At 33.6% G+C, this 10584-nt stretch overlaps 1 protein-coding gene across 1 annotated transcript; it reads left to right on the top strand.

Annotated features, from left to right (window-relative positions):
* Positions 1 to 8744: 8744 nt before the first annotated feature.
* Positions 8745 to 10354, top strand: LOC137638105 (cuticle protein CP1499-like). The gene is made up of 2 exons (XM_068370198.1): positions 8745 to 8854; positions 9633 to 10354. The coding sequence occupies exons 1-2, from the start codon at positions 8843 to 8845 to the stop codon at positions 10176 to 10178; spliced, it is 558 nt and encodes a 185-aa protein (XP_068226299.1). The 5' UTR covers positions 8745 to 8842; the 3' UTR covers positions 10179 to 10354.
* Positions 10355 to 10584: the final 230 nt, after the last annotated feature.

The following is a 10584-nucleotide window of genomic DNA, read 5'->3' as shown; positions in this document are numbered from 1 at the left end:
AAATACCTTTGAAATTTATTAGACAGGACGGAAATACTTAAGTATATTTAAACAAATATTCAAACAAACCACGTTTACCCCTTTTGGAGCAACAAGGTTATATCATTCACTCAGGTATTTGGGTCGTAAGGTGTCGTGAGTATTCCTGAAATTTGTTGAGAAGAAAAAAAAATTAAATTTTCAACATTTTTTTATGTTTGTTTGGTAGAAATTTCGAATGCATAAGATGATTGAGATGTACATGTGAATGCATTTGGAAGTATTTCCCTGAAAGGGATTTTTATCCTAAGTCAATTGTTAATTTGAATCTATACTAAACATGAATTTAAACAACCTAACCTACGAGCAATATTGAATTTTGTTCGTTGTAAGCGCTTCCAACTGCTGTGAGGTTAGTGTCTATTAAGTAGTTTTTATTTCTAAAAACTTTTTAAATCTATCGGAAGAGATTTGAAACTTTGTCTATTGAGAGAGAGAGAGAGAGAGAGAGAGAGAGAGAGAGAGAGAGAGAGAGCTAAATGGACGTAAAAGTAAGCTAAAATTACCCTCCGGTATCTCTGTTACTTCCTAGAATACTATTTATAAATCATTCATTTCTATCACTTTCCATCTTTCGAAGCGCGAGACTGACCCTTGGTTTAAACTACACAAGGCTATTTATTTAGCAGCCCAAAAAGTGCTCTACATAAATATTCAATGACTTATAAGATTTCAAGATTATTTGAAAGATTATTTAGTGTTTAAAGTTCAATGCAACACCGAAGTGTCATTTTACATTTGACCGATCAAGGAACATATTTATGATAGAAATATTTCTGAAGTTAACACCCGAAACGAAAGTTGACACCAAAGATTAGTGAGACCTTTTGCTTTATGTCACTGAGACTTCGGATGGAATTCTGAGAATTTCATATATCTCGAATAATATATTTCGATAATATTTTCTCGAGTAAAGAGTAGATGTTCCGTTTCTTACTTGGTCGAACCCCGCCCATTTCTATCATTTTCTTAGTGTTTTCTTCTAAGGAAAATATAGTATTTTCTGAACGAAGATAGATAATGTTTGTTATTTAAACAGGGCACATGAAGTAAGGTAAGAATAGATAAGCTTACAAAGAGATTTATTAATGCCAGTGAAATTCTTTAACGCCTCGTATTCATAAAATTTTATTCGAAAAATAGCAATTTTCATAGTTATGAGAATAATAGTTTTCATGATTTTAATAACAATAATAATAATTTTGATTTATTTTATTGTAATAATGATTTTGTAAAGCGAGATTTTTCTTTTTTATTTAGCACTGAAATTATCAATAAGGCATTAAGAACTACTCAGTTGAATCTCATCCTGATTCTCATTGTCAAGAAACGACAGGAAAAACATGAAATTAAAAATTAATATATAATTAGTTTTAAAAACGAAAATATCCATACCAGCTTAAAGCACTCTTCGAAGATCAAATGTTTATCGGGAGAAATCTAACCCAAATCTTTATATTTCCTATATACTTATATTATTATTATTATTATTATTATTATTATTATTATTATTATTATTATTATTATTAATAATAGTCAAGCTACAACCCTAGTTGGAAAAGCAAGATGCTATAAGCCCAAGGGCTCCAATAGGGAAAAATACCCCAGTGAGGAAAGGAAATAAGGAAGTAAATAAATGATGAGAATAAATTAACAATAAATCATTCTAAAAACAGTAACAACGTCAAAACAGATATGTCCTATATAAACTATTAACAACGTCAAAAACAGATATGTCATATATGAACTATAAAAAGACTCATGTCAGCCTGGTCAACATAAAAACATTTGCTCCAACTTTGAACTTTTGAAGTTCTACTCTTAATAAGTTGTATTTACTCGCGAGCTTAACATAAATCTTCTCTTAATACCGTAAAAAAACATAATTCGCCAATGCTTTTCCAAAGTCTCACCTTCTGGCATACTGAGGCAGTCAAATGGGACTAGTTTTTAATTTGACATTTGCGTTGTAATCCGTAATGCAATTAAAAAAAAATGCACAGTAACCGCTGCTGCAATAAATTATAGAAAATGAAAGAAAAACATAAGCAATCAGGATATTGAGATATAAAAGAAGATTAATATTTCGAAACTCACCCCGAGTTAATGTATTCTAGTTTTCCTTTTATTTTTCAATCTTTGTTCCAACTTAATTTACTTTAGTATCTCTCTATATATCTTTGTCTATCTATATAATTACGTACCGTCAACAGACTTTGCACATTTTTATCCCCTTTAAAGCAGCATTATTGAGAATCAAGTTATTGAGGAAAGAATGATTGATTCTCTGATGATATTCGTTTTAGTATTTGTTGCGCAAAGAACGTTTCTACACAAGCGCTGATAATAATTCTTACACCAGGCAGGCCCATTATAAAGGCACGGTCGCCGTTCCTTGGTGTTCTTGATTTAATCGTAATAATTAGTCGATTTTATACGATTAATCTCTATCACTAGTAGTAAGTCTTGTGGTGGCCTATTGGAAACGACCCTGCTTGACGATCTGCCGGACTGGAGTCTGCAACCTCACCATCCTTGTGAGCTAATGGCGGCGGAGAGAGTGGGGCGACGTTTGGTGGAGCATACAGGTCTACCTGCTGAGTCATCAGCAGTCATTGCCTGGTCCTCCTTGGTCCTAACTTGATGGAGAGGTGGCTTCGGTGCTGATCATATGTAATGTATATACAGTATGTTCAGTCTCTAGAGCATTGTCCAGCTAACGAGGACAATGTCGCTGTCCCTTGCCTTTGTCATTCATGAGTGGCTTTTAAACCTTTAAACTATTCCTACTACTGTAATAAAGAAAATTTTATTATTATTATTATTATTATTATTATTATTATTATTATATAAAAAGAAAAATAAGAAGAATTTTCCACTCTGATAGTCACAAGGCTTCACTCTTCCCTCCCATGAACTCGGGTCAAATTGTTGCACACCCAAATGTAAAATTATTGCATAAGGTGGGCGATTCTTTAAAAGTATTAGGGGAGAGTACCTGTGTATGTCAAGACGATTGATGGGCAGGGTTGAAAGTACATAACAACTTATTTCCTATTGCATGTCATTGCTATGATGTCGACTTACTTTTTTTTTTTTTTTTTTTTTTTTTTTTTGTAGATATTATAATATTTAATCATTCTTCTTAATTATTACCGGTAATATTCGTAATTATTTTAATAAACAAAATATATTCTATTTGCTATTCTGAGTCCTGCTCTGGGGGCAAGAGTCAGTACTAGATTATTATTATTATTATTATTATTATTATTAATACTTGCTAAGCTACAACCCTAGTTGGAAAAGCAGGATGCTGTAAGCCCAGGTACCCCAACAGGGAAAATAGCCTAGTGAGGAAAGAAAACAAGGGAAAATAAAACATTTTAAGAACATTAATAACCTTAAAATAAAATTTCCTATATAAAATATAAAAACTTTAACAAAACCAGAGGAAGAGAAAGTAGATAGAATAGTGTGCCCGAGTGTACCCTCAAGCAAGAGGACTCTAACCCAAGACAATAAAAGACCATGGTATAGTGGCTATGGCAGTATCCAAGACTAGAGAACAATGGTTTGATTTTGGAGTGTCCTTCTTCTATAGAAAAGCTGCTTACCATACCTAAAGAGTCTCTTCTACCCTTATCAAGAGGAAAGAGCCGCTGCACAATTATATTGCAGTAGTTAACCCCTTGGGTGAAGAAGAATTGTTTGGTAATCTGTGTTGTGAGGTGTATAAGGACAGAGGAGAATGTGGAAAGAATATGCCTGACTATTCGGTGTATGTGAACCACAACCAGAAAGAAGGTACTATTATAGTACTGTTTGGCCAGTCAGAGGACCACAGGTCTTAATATACATCCACGACATACCATTTGTACTATGGGGTGCAATCATTCAATATTTAACTATAAAGACATAAATTACCTATTCATTTAATTTAAAATCATCCGCTTTCTTGCAAACGTGAGTTCAGATATTGTGGCAATGAAACCGTGAAATGTGAATAACCCATACACGTATCATATCTGACATTGCATTAATATAATTTTCATATGAAGCTCTCATATAATATCATCTTCTTCTTTCGACCTTATTCCTTAACAAAATCTTGACTCAGGCAAATTTTAATTTCTAATTTCTAATTTCTACTTTTCAATTGAACTTTTCATATAATTTCTTCTTTCGACCTTCTTCTATAACTAAATTTTGATTCAGTCGTTCTGTCATCTCTTTTACCTGCTCAATAAAAGTTTTGAGAGAGAGAGAGAGAGAGAGAGAGAGAGAGAGAGAGAGAGAGAGAGAGTGAGAGAGAGAGAGAGAGAGAGAGAGAGAGATTTATGCCTCGCTTAAAACACTACTTAAGAATGCTAACCTTGCTCTAATTTCTTCTGAACATTAAAACCTGGGCGTTAATCTTAGATGACTTAGAAATAGTGGCATCAAGTTATCTATTTAGTAAGTCTCGAAAACATCGATGTATCTAAGGAACAAATGATCGTATTAATATGACTTTTTGCTGGTATTTGTAAGTCTATTGATATATATATATATATATATATATATATAGGCCTATATGTATATAGTCTTGATAATGCGAGCGATCTCCAACAGATGAACGTGATAGAAATGTAAGTCTTAGTCCTATGTAATGCTCCTTCCCGTGAGTTAAGAAATTATGTTACTGTAAAAAAAATTACAACTACCAAAAGACGAATGGCCTCGTAAATAATACGGGTAAGTGGGCCTTCGTTCAAGTCTGAGAGTCTTGAATTTGATGGTATATAGAAACTTGAAATGCTTTTTAGTATTTTGTCAATATTTTTCCGTCATTTAAAGCTGAGTTCCCAGTTATTTTAGATATGTATCTTTTATGTTCTTTAGCACAGTGAAAGTTGTGATCCGTAGAGTGAACTTCTTATCGAGAAATAATTCAAGAACTTTCTAAAATAGTTTGATTGGGAATGAATTTGAACGAAAATGATTTTGTAATTAATGAATTTTGTAGCTATCATGAAGCTAAAATAGTTATGATCTTTTTAATAATAGTATTTACGATATTATATATGTAAAGAAGTTGAGACTTACAGTAGTTCAGAATGGATGAAGTTTCCGTTAACTGATTTAGAGAAAGGGCTCTTTCGCTTTATTAATGTAAAGGAGTTTAAAGTTGTTTTCAATTTCTCACTCAACTTTCGCTCATAGATGTTGTAAATCTAAACATTCAAAAAATATTTAGATTTTATTGCTAGATTGTGTATTTTATGTACATATATGATAACTTTGGAAAGGTACAAAAGATTGCCAAGAAAAGATTAATGTTTTTCCCTAGTCAAGAGTTTGAGGTTTATTCTACTCTCGTATCTATAGTAATTAAAGAGAAACTATCTATCTAGCATTCCATCTATCTAGTATTTTGTGGTCACGTGCGAATCATTGGATAAAAAAAGACACGTACATCGTGGTCACAGCCGAGTAAACTTTATGGTCTTCAAATTCCGTTGTGAGTCGATAGGAACAACCTTAACTTAAAACGAGTCATACGCATATTATTGAACGTAAACTAATGACTGTTAAAAGTAGCACTGGATAAAGATGACTATAGTCAATTTGTTTTAGCAAGGCAGATTTGCACCGACTCGCAGCGGTGCCCTTTTAGCTCTGAAAAGTTTCCTGACCGCTGATTGGTGGACAAGATAATTCTAACCAATCAGCGATCAGGAAACTTTTCCGAGCGAAAAGTGCACCGCTGCGAGTCGATGCAAATCTGCCTCGCTAAAAAAGATTGACTCTAGTTCATTAAAATCTGTGTTTTTACTTTCAAAAAGAACATTCATGCTTGCGTGATTTTAGGTAAATGAGGACGATTGTTGTGTCATGTTTACATTCATAGAATTCTATTCAAAACTGCTTGAAATTAATATTAACTTATTTTTTATCATTTGAATCTTAATAGTGAAAAAATTGAAACGAATTTAAATACCTGTCCTTTCCTTAAAATGCCCTAATTAAGATATTAGCGTATAACCTACTCCTGGGTAGTTCAGTGTAGCTTATAAGCGATCAGTATAGTTTTTCTAAGCACTCCTTGCTGATAAAGAGTGGATAAGTGACCACTGACGGGCCCTTTACACATTGAGGTCAATAAGCAGACAAGTTTAGTTTTTTTTCTAAGAGGTTCCCTTTATTATTATTATTATTATTATTATTATTATTATTATTATTATTGAAGTAGTAGTAGTAGTAGTAGTAGTAGTAGTAGTAGTAGTAGTAGTTGTTGTTGTTGTTGTTGTTGTTGTTACAAGAAGCCGAGACATCATCCTATTCAGGAAATATTATTATTATTATTATTATTATTATTATTATTATTATTATTATTATTATTAATATAACTAGAAGACAAGCTTTATACATAGTTGGAAGACGCTGTTGTCAGTTGTTGTTATAAAATCAGCTGCAATCTATGAAGCCCCTGTTGGAAGTTAGTTACCATTATAATCACAAGCCAAGATGGAATGCCGGAATGCTACAAGCCCAAGGGCTCTTACATAAATCGAAGTCCTACACGGAAACCGAAATGGGTGTGAACCTACGGTTGTATAGTTAGCATTCTGAAAGGCTCTCCGGTGAAACTCGAATAGGAATCTCGTACGAAGGGCAACAAGAGAATTCCCCTCCCTTTGGAGTATTATGGTCTTCGGTGTACCTTTTGTATATGACATGAATCCCCGTATGATATGCGACCTTCATTTGGAGTAGAAAGGAGTTCGAGATTAATGCTGTGTATCTTTCTTCACTTGCAAAGTTCAATGTTTACTTGGTTTCTTCACTTTTTATTTTGATATTTTATATAAATGCATACATGAAAAATACATAATGTATACTATGATATTTATTATAAGGACTGTATATAATGTATGTATGTGAAAACCGGTATATGCATCTATATATGAGCACACATGTATGTGTATATATGTGTGTGTATATATATGTATTCATATATACATACATATGTATATATATAATGTGTGCACATGCATAAGTATATATACAGGTGTTCACCGGTGTAATGTACAGGTATTATGTGCAGTATATGGATATCTATCTATCTATATACCTCTCTATCTATCTATCTATCTATCTATCTATCTATATATATATATATGTATATATATATATATATATATATATATATATATATATATATATATATAGCTTACCGAATTTGTCTTCATAACCCAATTTATATTAATATGTGAACATTTCGGTTGATAAAGTTAATTTGTTGTGGCACTAACACACAACAAAATATTAAGCATTTGTGAAAGACTCTCACCCTGAACAACACCGAGAACAAGAAAAAAAAATTGAAAATATGCTGATTAAAATAAAGGAAAATAATAGATAGTAAAAAGAAGACTCCAGCAACCTAACATGACTCTCCATTCGCCCGGCTGCCATGATAAGAAGGGTCACTTGAACAATTAAATTAGTGGATGTGAATATATAAAGGTAGAACGAATATACATTTATTTGTTTGTTTTTAAAGTATTATATAGGTCAAGTCATGCAGTTTGATCAAAACTTATAGTTGCGAAGACACATATCGATACATTTCATACACACACGAAAATAATAGACTACATATATATATATATATATATATATATATATATATATATATATATATATATATATATATATATATATATACAGGTATATATATGTATACTGTAAATATATGTATATATGTATATATACATACATACATACATACATACATACATACACAGTACGCATGTGTGTGTATATATATATATATATATATATATATATATATATATATATATATATATATACGCACAGTATATTTATACATATATGTTTACTGTGTATATGAAAATGTGTATTGTTTATCTAGTGTGTGTATATATATATATATATATACATATATATACATATATATATATGTATGTATGTATGTATGATATATATATATATATATATATATATATATATATATATATATATATATACATATATATATATATATATAGATTCACATATGCCTATTGTGTTTATAAAAATATATATTGTTTACCTAGTGTGTATATATATATATATATATATATATATATATATATATATATATATATATATATATATATATGAATAATTATAAGAGTTTATATGTATGTATAATGTATATGCTCACGTGCATATTTTACATAGATAGATTGATAAATAGGAACATATGTGTATATATTGTATTTGCGTACATAAAAAAGGACCCATCCGGAATATCTTCAAAACAAATCGCAAAAAAACCTGGCACGCGCAGGTAAAAATCCTGTGCGGCAGCTAAGAGACCTAATTTCACTTTCGTTGGGCCATGTTCCCTAAATAACTTTCTGACGCGGCCCGTAATATGGCCAACCCCTTTCCCTGGGGCGAAATCAAGCTGAACCAGAGACCTGCTGAGCCTCGAGGCTGGCAAATCTGTTGCAACGCATGATTTAACAGCCTCTGAAACTCATACCATCAGCTTGTTAAAGGAATCTCCCTATACCAAAGACCTTAATTAGACAAACTAATTATTCCCCGTAGCAATTAACTCGAGACTTGATGCTTAGGAAGATGTAGTGAAGTAGATTTTTCATAAAAAAATGTAAGCCATAGGTTCTTGGCGTATACCGTCGTAGCTTACCAAGGACACCGGGTTCCTGACGGTATATAAACCAGAGGCTTTGGGTCCTTCCACAACAGTCTTCATCTTCCAGGCAAAGATACAACTTCACACGGCATCATGCGTTCTCTCGTAAGTTTATCAATTGTTTGCCGTCTTTGGTTTTTAAGGATCTACTTATTCATATTTTGATTTTTAATGATCATCTTACTGTGAACAAATGAGTAATTTATCTGTAATATTGTGATGTCCAACTTAGGTATTATATGTTAAACTTTGAATCTTTCACCAATGTTTATATTTCTAACATAGCTACCAGAATTAAAGTACGACCGTTTTCTAAGTAAAATACTTAATTTCCAGATATTTCGGTACATTTGCAACATTGTCTTGCGATAGATAAGTGAATTATTTGTTTACTTATCAAGCAGTTTTCAATTTCTAACCTGGTTATCCTTTAAACATACTTTTCTTGTGTTGAATTTAGTTCAAAATTCTTCATGTATTTTATTCTAATTTTGTATTTTTCTTTGCTTTTGACATATGAATCTTCTAACTCGCCTTTCTTCATTTTAAAAGAGTAATTTGCGTTTAGATAGAATTGATTTTTTCCCTCAAAATAGTTCAATATTTGTATGTAGATTTTAAACAAGGATCAAAGTAAGCATAAAGCATCCTTTTTGGAACATACTGTTTTGAGGAGGTATGTGCAAATAGACAGACATATAGACATATTCTTTAAAAGAAGAGTGAGGATGATATTGTAACTTTACACTTCCCAATGGAAGTTTGAACGGATTGCATTTTTCTACGATTGTAAAGTAATTACATGTACATTCCTTAATTAGTGCTCTCTCTCTCTCTCTCGAAAAACTCAAGGAGCTAATCTTTGTTGCTTCCCCTTCTTCAGGTGCTCATTAGCGTAGTCCTGGGTGTTGCCCTCGGTGCCCCACAGCATGGATTTCCAATGGACACTGCAGAAGTAGCAGCCGCTCGCGCCGCGTTCATCGCCGAATACAACCGCCTCGCCGATCTTGCGGCAAGAGCCCCCGACATCCACATCATCCACAGAGACCCCATCGAGCACCAGCGTGCAATCCAGCAGGCAGCGACCCACGTCCCTCAGTCTGTCCCTGTCCCAGCCTTCAACTCTTTCTCCTTCTCTGCTAACTTGGGCGACAACCGCCAGTTCGTTCCAGGACCAAACACTTTCCCAAGCGCCGGACACCTGGCCGGACACTTAGCCGGACACCAGGCTCCCGCCCGCGCCCCTGCTCCTACCCACCGCTTCGCCGCTCCTGATGCCCCTGTCGCCAAATGGCAGGGTCCCTTCGCCCATACTGTCCCTGCTGGCTTAGGAGGCGCCCCTGCCCAGACAGTTGAAACCCCCGAGGTGGCTGCTGCCAGAAACGCCCACTTCGCCGCCCACGCTGCCGCTCTCGGCTTCCAGGGATAAGGGAGTTGCCCGCACGTTATATTCTCAGCCAAGGTTATGCCGCTGAACGAGGGAGCAGCCAGAAGGGAGGCCCATCTCTCTCCTACAGAGAAAGCAGTCCCTAGCTGAAACCCCCGTGCCAAAGATGTGATCGTTTTGCCTTTTTTTTTTCCCTTCCATATTTTATCATGTTTTGTAAAATAAAAACGAATTATATTAAACGAAATATGTATAAAGACTGTAATTTTCATTGCCATTTCCTAATTGCTATATTGTCATTGATGAGGATTATGAAGATCAGCCTCGCTTCTTTGAAGATGGGGATGGATAAGACCATTCTTCTTGATTATTAGATCTTAACTTTTCCCTAGAAAAACATTTAGAAATAATTATGCTTTGCGAGGAGTCCTGTCCTCAATGGCATTCC

The sequence above is a fragment of the Palaemon carinicauda genome, chromosome 3 (genome assembly GCF_036898095.1).
Source record: "Palaemon carinicauda isolate YSFRI2023 chromosome 3, ASM3689809v2, whole genome shotgun sequence".
Lineage (NCBI taxonomy): Eukaryota > Metazoa > Arthropoda > Malacostraca > Decapoda > Palaemonidae > Palaemon > Palaemon carinicauda.
Note: the sequence above shows the minus strand (reverse complement) of the source record. Positions and strands in the feature narration are given on the sequence as shown.